The 14469-nt window shown below is 35.1% G+C and overlaps 1 protein-coding gene across 1 annotated transcript; it reads right to left on the bottom strand.

Moving 5' to 3' along the window:
• Positions 1-10: 10 nt before the first annotated feature.
• Positions 11-8076, bottom strand: LOC149771568 (uncharacterized). The gene is made up of 3 exons (XM_089948345.1): positions 7688-8076; positions 5685-5789; positions 11-1299 (listed from the first exon to the last, which is right to left on the bottom strand). The coding sequence occupies exons 1-3, from the start codon at positions 7863-7865 to the stop codon at positions 11-13; spliced, it is 1572 nt and encodes a 523-aa protein (XP_089804471.1). The 5' UTR covers positions 7866-8076.
• Positions 8077-14469: the final 6393 nt, after the last annotated feature.

The raw sequence follows: 14469 nt of genomic DNA, 5'->3' as shown, positions 1-14469 counted from the left end.
AGAGGATAATTTAACACAGACAAATCTTTGCCAATTCAAAATAGGTGTTCTGCAAATCTGTTTTAGTTGTGACCTGCAAAATTAGTTCTTTTGCTCTCTTCTCTAAATACTGGTGAAGTTGCAAAACATCATCTACCAAGGGCAAAAGACATGGCTTATTATAATGAGCCTCATGTAATGTATCCAAAGCGTGGGCCGCAATCCTATAACTCCATTCATCATTGTATAGATCCAAGAATGACTGGGCATTAACTTTTTTTTCCTCATCTCCTTCTTTAATTGCTTTGTTTTTCAAGATTGCTGCACACTTCTTTAGACTATAACCTAGTTTTAAAGGCAGCGATGGTATAGAATACTTGTGTGATTCATCATCAAACCCTGCAACCTTCTTAACTGCTTTGATTAGATCTTCCCAATTTGCTGGATACAAGCATTTTTCTAAAGAGTTGATAGCTGGATTGATTTCTTTTATTTTAACAAGAAGTCTTCCTAACTCCTTCATCTTCTGCGATATATATTGGTGATTTTGTTGATGGTGCCCCAGTTTCTCATATTGTCTCAGTCCAAATTCCTTTGTTAAAGAATCACTTTTTAGTGCAGCTGTTACTCCCTGAGAATCATCTCTCATCCTGTACAAAATGTTCATGTAAAACGGCTTGGGATCAGGCACAGGTAACAGCAAACGGGAGTTGGTGACTGCACTCCTGTAGCCATCACTTAATTTATCGGGCTTGTGTCTACAGTGTTTTTGGTGTTTCCAGAGGTCATTCTTCACCACAAATGCAAGGCAAAATTCACAAGGAATATACTGTGAAGGGTCTCTTTCTTCTCCCTCCCTTGATCGGTATTTTAATAAAAGAACTCCATCTTCTTTCAATGTTGTGTTGTAGTTGTGAATATAATCACCCTTTCGCAGGAGCAACTCCCAGGCATCCTTTCGTTCTCTTGAACCTTTTATTAATGTCAGTACTTTTGCCACTTCTGGTTCATTTGCATGGATTTGTTCCAAATGCCTTGGGATCTTCTGATAACACTTTTCACAAAACAAACAACTGTGAACTTTCTGTGTTCTTTTCTCATTCACTTTTACAGATTTCTGTATTACTATCTTATTAAAACTGTGTTCTTTTTTTGGAATTATTGTCGACTCCTCTGATTCACTTTCATCCTCCCCTTTCTTCTGTTTTTTATCATGTGTGTCATAATCGTCTGTTTCTTCTTGCTCTGAACAGCTGTTTGGTACATAGTCGCTATCTTCCTCCTCAGAACCACTGATGCTGTAGTCTTCTTCACTCCATTCTTCAAGGAAATTTAAAAAACATTCTGATGAAATCATAAACCAAACAAGATGGATGTCCTCAAAGTGCCATCCTTTGGTTGGGTGAACTATGAACTAATAAAGATGAACACTTTACCAAAGTTGGTTGAAAGTATAGTTAAAATGCTAGAAGACACCAACTTCTATCTAATATTCCTTCATTGTCAAAGAATAATGAAAATAAGGATGGATGGAAATATTTAAAATTCAGGTCTCTGGTGCAGTCCACATCATCACCAGCTTTCACAAATAATGTCATTATCAACAATACATCTTTATTTAAATGCATTTTCTGGTGAATATGCCCAAAATTGGATGCCTTGTGCAATCAGTGGTAGATGGGCAAAGGTAGCATTTAGTATTTCTTCTACATTAGCAAAAAATGCCACATTGAATTTTAAAAAGATGGGTATTTTGCCAGTACAAAAGTATCCCTCTTTTGAGTGGTCACTCTTGATTACAGGCCATCATGCCAGACACCAAAATAGCATATTTGTACCAATTTGTCTTTTCAATAAGGTCAGCATTTTGGAACTATGGTATGATCAAGACATTTCTGGGCTAAAGCCTTTTGAGGGAGGTATCACAAGATACCAAGCCATGGTATTGATTCACTTGCATATTTCATTGAACAGCACAACTTACAGTTAAGTGATCGCATTTCCCGATATAATGCTTCATCCATTATTCTGTTGACAGTGATCTTATTTTGAACAATCCAATATATTTCAAGATGCATATATATCTGAAGGTACATGACTCTGCAGGCATAAAGAATCTGAGAAAGTAAACAGAAACCTAACACATCCCTGTTGGATTTCTGATGATAATGATATTTTGACCAAATGAAAAATACTCCTATCAGATATCTGTAGTTGTAAACATAAATTCTGTTCTTTTTCTTATATTGAATTGCACATTTATAAAATATAATAATATAAAATTTCTTATTTGACATAACAGCTAGATTGTTAAATCATTGTATGACGGGTGTCAAACTGCCTTGAGCATCAGTCATAATCAAAGCTTTGCACTTCCATCAACAAAAAAAGATTATAGGATGTGATACCAAGCTATAGTTTTGTGATCTTGTTTAATTCAACAGCAAAATACCATCAGGCATCAAACAAAATCTGCATTTTACCCTGTCAGGATTGCTGTAATAATAAATACCATTGCAATAGGTATGAAATTGCCTTAGAGATTTTGTTAAGGGTGCAACATAGTTTCCAATTGGGGATTTTACAGTTTAATGCCCCAAGTTTTTGAGTAGACCATTCATGTTTCAGCATAAAGACAGATCCCCAATAAAGAGTTGTTATTTTCATAGAGGTTGGAAGGAAAAGGTGAAATAATCACATCTTAAATTATAATCTTTGATGGTAACTATGGCTTTGTGCTTTATGTACAAAAACAACAGAGCATAAAGTATGTTTGCCAATGCGAACTTTCCACCTCTACAATATAATTGGTTAGCTTCCAAAGTTAGTGACTAGTTATAACTACACATTGTGGTGTAGCTTAACCTTTGCAGTACAACGTAAAAATATATAAGCAATCGAAGCTACGGTCTGCATTTTAAGAAAACAAGATGACAATTCTATGCACACTGGAAATTTACCTAAATGCAAAAGTTAATATAAATCACGAGGCGAAAACCCTAGGTCACTGACCTTGTTAATAAAGGGTAAAGTACTCCTCATGATGCCCCTGTAACCAAGTTTCCTAAATGCAGCCAACAGAGAAACTACCTGTATGTAAAATTTATGCAAATTACTCATGAGTGACCTAATTTTGTTGGAGCAAATTAATTACTCCCCATGACAAATGTAAATGTCAAGGCACATGACTCTGCAGGCAAAATAATCAGAGGAACTTAGCTAAACACAAACACTAACAACAGTGTTGATGCTGAACAGATGGGACTAACTGATTGACATACATGCATCTTCAATCCATAGACTGGAGTTGCTTTCCAATAAAATCTTCAATAATAAATAAATCAGTATCATTAAAAATAAATGAATCAAAAAAATTCTTAAAATACTTTATGTTCTCTGGCTGCAAGAAAAACAATACTTTTACGATCAATGTGTGACTGCACAATGCTCATAGCTCTTTGATCAAAATAATTTTGATGAAAGTGATATTTTGGTTGCACATTTTAGTTAAAAGAACAAGGAAGGGTATGTACATACGTACAAGGTCTAACATCATTTCAGTACTATAATAGTGGCTATATGGTAGAAGTTCTATAAAAAGCTGACTTAGTCCATGCAGCATGAGAAATGCAGTTCAAACTTATCTACATTTTGTGAGACGGTGTTGTAATACCATGTATACATGTATTTTTAAGACTGCAATAAAGAAATGCATGAGATCTGAGCCAAACACCAGTGTAAAATGTAAATCAATGACTTACTTATGGTGGAAATGTCTACTACCCCTTGTATTTTTTGCTAGCAGGAGCTGAGTAATTCTGCTATATTACTTAGGGCCACTTAGTGACCCCAATTTCCATTGGAGAATCCAACACTTTTATTTTGAAATATCCCAATTTAAGTCTGTAAATCATGCTTGATAGAACTTTTTCTTTCTTCCATTTGTATCCGATACAAACAAATTCTGGAATCAAGAAACATTTGCTGAACAATGGTCCAACATAGTTTTCTACAGCTACGGCCCTAGGGGTAGTCTGTGTTCTATTAAGAACTTGGTAAATAATGCCTCTGCATTTATAAACTTTGTATCCACAATTGAGTTCTGCTGTAAGAAAGAAGTTACCTTAGTACTGGACTTAGTAAAAAGAGCTAATTCAAGGTTTCTTTGTTTTACCACCATGATCGATATTAAAATCCTTTCCACAAAGCCTGCAATGGGTATGAAGCTGTCCTAGAATGTAACGCTGTATTATGTAATCATCTTTGAGTTGGTTTTTCATCTTTTTCTAATCCATCTGTAAAATTATCTGACAAACATTTTTGCTCTTTGCTCTAACACGCATTAACTATAATAAATCTGACGACTTTTAGCACCAAAAACCTCCAGACTGGTTCTGTACCAGATATGAATTAGAACAAAGAATCTGCGAACAAAGATTAAAAATTAGAAAACCAGTATGTCCTCTCCTAACTAAGCCATACAGCTGCTATAAATAGAAACTGAGGTCGAAAGTGTGAAAGTAGAAACCAGCATGTTTCTTGGAAATAGGGAAGCTGCTATAAATAGAACATAATACTGTTAGGAAAGTACATGCAAAAGTCTATGGACAAGCGTACTCTTATGTCATAGTTACGTTGAAACCATCTTTTCTAGAATACAGTCTGTGGGATTAATGGGATGTTAATAAAAATTGAGAAAACAAATTATTAATTCTTTTGGCAGGGGGATATGCCGAAAATACATAGTCCGAATATGTTTACGTGTAATGCGTAATTTTGTGGCCAAAAACGTAATGATTACGCCAAAAGCATAATGGTTGGCATGTATTTGTAAGAAGTGATAAACATATTTTGAGCTTTCAGTTGCTTAAATTTAACAGAGGGAATGAGAATCCCCTTATGTGCTTGGAGTTGGGTGGTCTAGCATAAAATCCTACAGGACATTTTTGGATGACTTTGAATCAAATCATGTATTTTATAAGACATTCTGTTTCATTGTTATTGAACAGAGAATACAGTTTACTTGTGTTACTTAGAAGTATGAGGCAAGATTTTTTCAGAACATAAATGGATTCCAAGAGAACAAAGCAGCAAGGAACTATAAATTTCTTTTACAGAGCTGGAATGCCTTTTTTGTGGTCAGGAATGGACTTGAATATAAAAAAACAAAATTAAATACTGAGAAATCAAGTTTATTCATAGTGTACCAATTTTCCAAGATTTATTGGTTGCTTCTAACATCCAGAGTTATGTCATTTGATGTTACAGAAATAAAATTTACCAATGTAGCTACCCACTAACCTTTTCCTCTCCCTAAACCAGAATGATACCTCTGAAAGCAAAATAATATACAGTATTCCCCCTCCTCCCTTTCAAGTATGTATTTTTAAGCTAAGATTTCAAGAGCGACTTGAGCCCCTGAGTCTTTTTGGTTTTTGTAACAGTATTTTCTCATCAAAATTGACATGTCTTTCCATGTTGCCTTGTTTATCACTGTTTATCACAAAGGTAAAAGCCCACAGGTTTTTCCCACTAAATCTTCTGTGCACATGGGGTTTTCACAAGTTTTTCTTCCACCAGTTATACTTGATGCCTTGGATAGCCTATCTCGCACTGAGAAATTGTGTTAAATCCAAAACAATAATTAAATAGTTCACATTATTCCACAGCAAGGAAATGATTTACACATCTGTTGTACTACAAACCTGCTGAACTTTCTGGACAACAATTCTCCAACTTGCTTTCTTCATGATCATCTTTGTATCTCACATCGTCAATCTTCAGATCTGTTAAACGTCCTTCTGCATGTGCTATTATGACAGTATGTAAAATGCATCATAAAACTAACCTAAGATGTCACTAGAGTAACACAAATTCTTCAAAAAGCAAAGTCTCATATGATCTGTCATCACATAAACCAAACACTTCACTGTCCTTACTGGTAGGTCATAAAGGTGATTAATATTCCTAATATAAATATACCATCCAGTTTCACGACTGCATATAATGGTACCTGAGAAACTGAGTTAAATACAAGACTTGATTGCTGTAACGTAAAAAAGAAATCACCGGGATATACCTTTATCTGTGGTGAGTAGTACACTCTAAGATGAATAAGCCAATCAAGTTTCATGATCATACATATAGTGGTGTCCTAGAAAACTAAATGCACAAGCTTAACCTAAATGCTGGAGTGTGAAAAGCTGGAACTTGTGACTTTTGCCCATTTCAAGTAGTAGCCTCCAAGATGAATACACCAAGTTTCTTGGTGTTACATACAGTTTTGATCTTGCTCAAACAAAGCATATAAACAAAAACAAAACAAATAAAAGTCTAGATTAGATAAATATTCATGTAACATCCTACAGAGGTAAGATGTACATGAACATAGCAGTCTAAAAGCACAAGATTTATGAAAGGCACAACCGAAGTAGGTTCTTGATGGTGATGTATTACATACTTTGTTGTGATGGCATATATAATAGTTGCGCAAAGTAAATATGATGAAATGTGACTGCAGATATTATCTAAATGCAACAATTCAACAATCATGATACACATGTCAACAGCATTTAATTTTGTTTTCAAATCTTGATCATTTGGCTGCACATGTAAATAAACAGAAATCAAAGATAAAGTTATACTGAGGGCTGTTCCAGTAAAACATATACCCTACAGGGGGAAGGCACTTTTAAATTCAACCAACCCACAACAGAAGTAATAAAAAAAAATTATGATCCACCATCAGATGTGTTTTAATTGAAAAAACACTGCCCCCTATAGAAGCATATTTTTTAAACATAATTTCTGACTGGGTTAGTGGGCAGTAGATGCGATTTTAATATTGGGTTGGGGACAGAAGCGATTTGACCTTGAAGATTGGACCCTAGATCAACATATATACTCTATTTTGTGGTCATACATAGAATTACACTTCTCCCTTGATAACTTGCACCCAGGATATATAACATGAACATGGGCATGGATCACATTTATTTCTTCTTCCAGAAAATACCCAAAGAATTGGCCCTTATCTGTTGATTTTTTTGTTGCTGTAGGGTTTTGACGCCAGTTTCCAGCACATGATAGGCTATAAATGGCGGCCAGTATTAATGGTGTTAAAAGAACCTTGGAAAACCACCAACCCGCGAGAAGCTACTGGCAAGCTTTCTCACATACCCATATTAGCCAAATCCGAGACTCGAACCAACGCAGACAGAGGTGAGATGGAAGTGATCCGTAATGGACAGCGCTTTAGACCACTCAGCCACTCAGGGCCCCCCTATTTGTTGAACATGAACAAAAACCATGATCAAATCAAGTAAATTAAACTTTTATATCTAGTTCACTTTATCTCTGAAAACTAGGGTATAGTGCCTTGTTCATGAACATACTGTGATAGACAACTTAAGCTGATCCAATGGAATGATTCAAAAACAATACATGCCAGCCCCAAGGGAGGTATAAGCGTAATTTTTGCTAAGTGGCAAAAGAGTGTAATCTAAGCTTAAAAAGTGTAAATCTATACAAAACTAGCACTAATAGCAGTACCCCTACTTCGTAGAGTCTACAACATCATTGCTAATATATTACATGCTGAAATTAGCAAATTTTTAGGGATACTGGACAGCACAATGGATAAAGGGCCATATCATTAGCTCATTTGGCCTCATGACCAGGTGAGCAAAGAATGCAACACATGAGTTACCTTCTTTAGAGCTGATCATATATTCTTTTCTATCTTGCAAAGCTCCTCTGATTATAGAATCAAATACCCACTGTTTATCTATTGCATCTGGAAATTTTCCTGAAATTAAAACAAAAAAAAATAAATATGTAGCAAACAAATGAATCTCACCCAGGAAGTATTTGCACTCAGATAACATTCTTAAAAAAATTATTAAAGGTACAAAGTATTACAATGCCAAATAATGAATCAGAATATTGGGTCCTATAACATGTACATGGCAAAAGGTGAAAGTGTACCATTTTAATGTAAAATCAAGTGATATGCAAGACATATAAAAAGAAAAAGAATAGTCATTTTGAGATGACATATCATATCTTGTCCTCTGCTAAGACCATCACTCAATTTATATGCTACTTGTTCTACACTTTGTTTCCATTGTAACATAGCAGAATGCAGAAAATTTTATGTATCAAAAGGCACCTATAAGCAACTTGCAAAAGGTGTACAAAGTTTGGTTGAAATAGTACTAACAGTGAGAGAGTTATACTCTGGAAACAAAACTATTTAGACAGAAGGACAAAGCATTATCCACTCTTTTATTATATACCGGGGTGATAAAGAAAGTTGCTGTATGTATCAGGGGTTTCTTGAATAAATATACCTGGCAAACATTCACTCTTTCCCAGTTGCCAGACACAACTAATTTTAGTGACAAGAAATTGTTTTCCACACAATCAAGCATAAACAAGTCTTTGTGTGAATTCCCAGCATTTTAATGTTTTTTTAAAAAAAGCACTACAAAAAAACTAAACTAAAAAACCCATATGGGTCTAAAGTACAGTATTTTTTTAAAAACAATAACCTTTTGAACAGAGTTGTACCTTTAAAAAGACATCAAAATAAGACTGAAACATGGACTCATATAAATAAAAACACGTTTGGAAACAGCTGACAGTCTGGCCTCTAGAAAACTCAGTAAAAAATATCCAACTGACTCTGATGCTGATCAACCAATAAAAAAGATTAAAGATTAAAGATTTAGTGCAGGTGTGCAAATATAACATGGCAATAGATGCAGGTTCTACAGTCAATAGATGGCAATCTCTCACTATGGTTTAGGATTAGTGACATTACAGAAAAACTTTATAATTTAATGCTAAAGCAGGCAAAACAAAAGCTTACTAGATGCAATGTTTCCAGCTTCAGCCAGGACAACATGGACAGGTTCCATTTCTTTTCCCTCGACCAGATGCCCACCCATCTTCTGGACAAGACATTTCATTTCATCTGTAAGAGAAAAAAAAAATTGAATACATGTAAATTTCTTCCATTAAACATTTTCTTATAAATGAAGAAACACAACATACAATCAAACATTTAAATATTCATCAACTTCACCTCCACTCATTATATGACCTAGAAAGACAGGAGTCATGCTTGTTTTAATCATGATCTTTCAAACTGAGCCATTAACTGTACACGTGTTAATAGAACACATGTCTCCACACAAATGCATGACCTTGGAGTGCTCTGCATATATTCTGTACTTCTGAGAGAGTGCCAGATGGAAGGTGAAGTTGTTTGCGTTTGCAACATGCACAATGGAAAGAATGTTGGCACACCTCTATGTTGCTTGTGGAAATTGAAAATGATCTAAGCAAAGAGCCAACCAAAATGGTTGAAAAATCAACCTGAATTAGTCTAAAGTACACTATCTTTAGCAGTTATTAAAATAGGAAAACAATTTTGCCAGATTAGACAATACCAGCTTCTGACTGTTCAATGAATGAATTACCAAATATATAAAAAGTAAACATAAGTTATCGCTTGCTTTTAAAAAAATACAATTTACCTGAAGTCCATTAAGTGAAAATGGCCAATTGAAGCAAGCAGTTTTTTGATAGGTGAACAACTTAAGCAAGACCAGGCTGTATACTTTATAACCCAAATTACACCCATCAATCATACACCGAAATAAAGGGAATTAAAAGTTATTTCAGCAGTACCTAAGATATATGAGGTATTGTTTAAATAGCCAGGGCAGTGACAAAAATCTAGGAAATTCTTTTTTATATAAATCTAACCCCATATTTAACATGAAATTGTACAGAACTACCTTTACAGTAAAAAAAATGGCTCCAAAACTGAACTGTTTGCAAAACTTTACCAAAGTCATTTCAGCATGAAATGTAGGTAATATGGGTAATGGTGACCAACTTTTAGTAGAATAATGCACTCACCACTATATACACATGGTGGTCCATACACCTGACTTCTCCCCTAAAGAACTGCATTCATACAACTTATATTGATATAATAGTGTGCCAGTTATTATAACTGATAACTTATTTTAGTACATATCCATTTAATCTTAAACGGATGATCTGGCATTTGACATGGATGTTCAATCTGTAATTCTGTATTGCAAACCCAGCCTAGAACTACTTTTACCAGTTAAAATATTAAATAACAGTCCATTTATAAAATATCGAGGATGATTTATTTCTATGCATTCAAAATTATTCAAAAATGCCAACACATATTTGCAATTTAAAAAAATGCAGTCATATTTGGTGAAAATGGCCTCTCTTGCCAATTGGGATAATGGGAGAGTACCATAAGTAACAATGGGCAGTTTGTGCATTTCAAAATTTCCCTGTGCCTTGTTGATGTTCTATGCACTGTAGTAAATATCTGTATGTCAGACTTAGTTGCTGGACTAGTGCTTGGCTTATTCAGTGTAAAATCTTACCGGTCCTGGACAACAGTGGGAAATGTCACTTTTAGGTCAAAGCATGGCATCTTATAAAACAGCAACTCAAGATCTGCCTGGTGTAATTTCTTCATTATACAAACAAGCGAAGACTCCATGCATAACATGGTATATTACACAACAGCAACTCACAACCTGCCTGGTGTAATTTCCTTATTATGTAAACAAGTGAAGACCCCAAGCATAACATGGCATATTACACAACAGCAATTCAGGACCTGCCTGGTGTAATTTCCATATTATGTGAACAAGTGAAGACACCATGCATAACATGGCATATTACACAACAGCAACTCAGGACCTGCCTTGTGTAATTTCTTAATTATGCAAACAAGTGAAGACCCCATGCATAATATGGCATATTACACAATAGCAACTCAGGACCTGCCTGGTGTAATTTCTTCATTATGCAAACAAGTGAAGACCCCATGCATAATATGACATCTTACACAACATCAACTCTGGACCTGCCTGATGTAATTTCTTGATTATACAAAACAAGTGAAGACCCCATGCATAACATGGCATATTACACAATAGCAACTCAGGACCTGCCTGGTGTAATTTCTTAATTATGCAAACAAGTGAAGACCCCATGCATAACATGGCATCTTACACAACAGCAACTCAGGACCTGCCTGGTGTAATTTCTTAATTATGCAAACAAGTGAAGACCCCATGCATAACATGGCATCTTACACAACAGCAACTCAGGACCTGCCTGGTGTAATTTCTTAATTATGCAAACAAGTGAAGACCCCATGCATAACATGGCATATTACACAACAGCAACTCAGGACCTGCCCTGTGTAATTTCTTAATTATGCAAACAAGTGAAGACCCCATGCATAACATGGCATATTACACAACAGCAATTCAGGACCTGCCTTGTGTAATTTCTTAATTATGCAAACAAGTGAAGACCCCATGCATAACATGGCATATTACACAACAGCAACTCAGGACCTGCCTGGTGTAATTTCTTAATTATGCAAACAAGTGAAGACCCCATGCATAACATGACATCTTACACAACAGCAACTCAAGACCTGCCTGGTGTAATTTCCTTATTATGCAAACAAGTGAAGACCCCATGCATAACATGGCATATTACACAACAGCAACTCAGGACCTGCCTTGTGTAATTTCTTAATTATGCAAACAAGTGAAGACCCCATGCATAACATGGCATATTACACAACAGCAATTCAGGACCTGCCTTGTGTAATTTCTTAATTATGCAAACAAGTGAAGACCCCATGCATAACATGGCATATTACACAACAGCAACTCAGGACCTGCCTGGTGTAATTTCTTAATTATGCAAACAAGTGAAGACCCCATGCATAACATGACATCTTACACAACAGCAACTCAGAACCTGCCTGGTGTAATTTCCTTATTATATAAACAAGTGAAGACCCCATGCATAACATGGCATATTACACAACAGCAACTCAGGACCTGCCTGGTGTAATTTCCTTATTATGTAAACAAGTGAAGACCCCATGCATAACATGGCATCTTACACAACAGCAACTCAAGACCTGCCTAGTGTAATTTCTTAATTATACAAACACGTGAAGACCCAATGCATAACATGGCATCTTACACATCAGCAATTCAGGTATGGCCCAGATAATTTTTTTAGTTAAGCAACTAGGTCAAGAGCTTATGCAAACAACTGCATCTAACAGTAACTCTGAACATTTTCAAACAAAAGCCAGTTCACTTTTATCAATCAATGTGACCATGACCTTAGACCTGACCCCACCATGGGTGTCTTGTCACAAGTGCAAGCAACTTATCATGTCTGGTTAAGATTTTTGCCATAGAACTTAGGTTATTGAGCTATACTATTGAGTAATATGACCTTAAATCTTGTATACAACACTTCTCTGCAAACGAATCGATTCTGCATTTATTATAATTTATTTCTACCGATTATCGCCTACTTTCAGTGGACATTTCTTAATCAGAAAAGGAGTAAAAAAAGAAAAGCTTGACCAAGATTGCCATTAGGATATAACCCTGATTGTGACATGCTGCACATTCTTTCACAGGTGTTTACAAGTGTACAAAGTTTCATTTTACCATCTCAAATAGCCACAGGGTACCAAAGCAGAAAAGAAAAACATTGTTGTGATAATGACCCTGAAGGTAGGACCCAGATCCAGTAAATTGCAATACACGGGTGTACTAAGTATCATACAGCATTTTAAGCTAAACAGTGTAAAGAAAGAGTTATAGATTGACAGAAACTAATTTTATGACTCCTGCTTTTTTGCAGATAGGGGCAGAGGAGAAAAAGGTATGGTAAAAATATTTATATACTACCAATTTACCGTATGTGATCTCTTCCAGGTCCCCTAATATCTGACAACTGAATTGGAATCTTCTGTCTATTCCTGTTGGCCACTTTCCAAAACGGGGCTCTCCTATTATTTTATAATCATCCTTAAAAGAGAAAAATACAATTTGATGTTGGTCACACTGTTTCATAACCAAGTGCAAGCATGCATCTGCATGAGCTGAGTAGCATTTTGCCAACAGTAGGTTACATTGACCTACTGTCAAGCCAACCTTGGTACAGTGATCACTCTGACATCTGTGTGCATGTCTAGATGTCCAAGCATTAAATGAAAATTTTTGATAATTAATTATAATCACAGCATTACTTTTGGGGAAATTTCCATTGGTGTCATTAGTCTTCATATTTTGTTATTGTTGCTAAGAGCAAAATGATGTTTATACAATGATCATTTAAGCTGCATAGTCTTAATGCTCATCCTTAATAAATACGAGCTGTTCACTTTTGTCAGATGATATGATGATACTGAAGATACAATTTACTGATTCAGCCAATGTGGGTATGTGAGAAAGCTTGCCAGTAGCTTCTCGAGGGTCGGTGGTTCTTTCCGGGTTCTTCCTCCATCATTAATACTGGCTGCCATATATAGCCTATCATGTGCTGAAAAATGGCGTTAAACCCTACAACAACAACAGCAACAATTTACTGAATGTTTTTTGTTTTAATTTTTCTTTGTTTTGAACAAAACCATGCCTGACTCAAGAGAGCAATACAATTCCCAAAGCATACATCTTAGGTGGATTTATGCTGCCAACCAAAATTAGGGTTTTCCTACAAACATTCATTAATTATTAATGATGCCATTAATTAATTATTTCATAATAATACCAAATAAGTTACATTCATACTGGTTATACTAATTTCTTTATTTTTTGGTAATTTCAAAACACCAAAAATGGGGTAGAAAAAAAAGAGCAAAAATAACTGTACAATTTTGTGGGATGAATCCCATGCTCTAATGTTTAAAAGAAATTTATGTAACAAAGAACACCGGCAAAATATAAAAAAGTGCCAATAATCGATTACATTCAACGACTAACCAATTCAACAGAACTAATCAATCCCCAAATTTAATCTGATTCCAAGCACCAGACCATTTCATTTTGTGTAATATGGGTTTTTGTTTTTTCCACAAATTCTTTGATGTACAATTATTAAACATTTGGAACAGATCAAGTTCATCTTCTAATCAAGTACAATCAAAAAATAAAAATTCAAAAAGTAAAAAAAAAAAAGATAAGTCCAAGACTCGGGACATTACTCAGCCTCTATTTTTTTTTCCAAACAAATTTTTTATATTTAAATATAAATTGATTATTACCTCAAATTGATTATTACCTCATCTAAGAGATGCCCCTTGATGACAGAGTCATATATCCAACCAATGTCAACAATACAAATTCCATCCAAAAGGGCATAAGACATCTTTAGTGTCAAACCCTGTATAAACTGTCTGTGGTCTGTAAAATAAAGAAAAGAGTAAAGGTGATAATACACAATCTTGCTGTATGACCACAGTGCAATTAAACACATTGGTAATAAAACTGTTGGGCTTTTACATCATTTTAAATTTCTTTAATAATTCTTAACATGTTTCAAGTAAACTTTTGACAAACTAGATTTTGGTGCATTAAATTCCTCTCCACCCTATCAAAT

Source organism: Sinohyriopsis cumingii, unplaced genomic scaffold (assembly GCF_028554795.1).
Source record: "Sinohyriopsis cumingii isolate HCF-2022 unplaced genomic scaffold, ASM2855479v2 utg001770l, whole genome shotgun sequence".
NCBI lineage: Eukaryota > Metazoa > Mollusca > Bivalvia > Unionida > Unionidae > Sinohyriopsis > Sinohyriopsis cumingii.
This window is presented reverse-complemented; position numbering and strand designations above follow the sequence as displayed.

Bases quoted from the DNA above. Each gene is read 5' to 3' on its own strand.
- LOC149771568 (XM_089948345.1), bottom strand. From the start codon at position 7,865: ATGTTATCTGAGTGCAAATACTTCCTGGGTGAGATTCATTTGTTTGCT. The intron at 5,790-7,687 runs GTAACTCATGTG...CTGTCATAATAG, and splicing joins TATGATCAGCTCTAAAGAAG to CACATGCAGAAGGACGTTTA. The intron at 1,300-5,684 runs GTTTGTAGTACA...ATTTCCTTGAAG, and splicing joins TTGTCCAGAAAGTTCAGCAG to AATGGAGTGAAGAAGACTAC.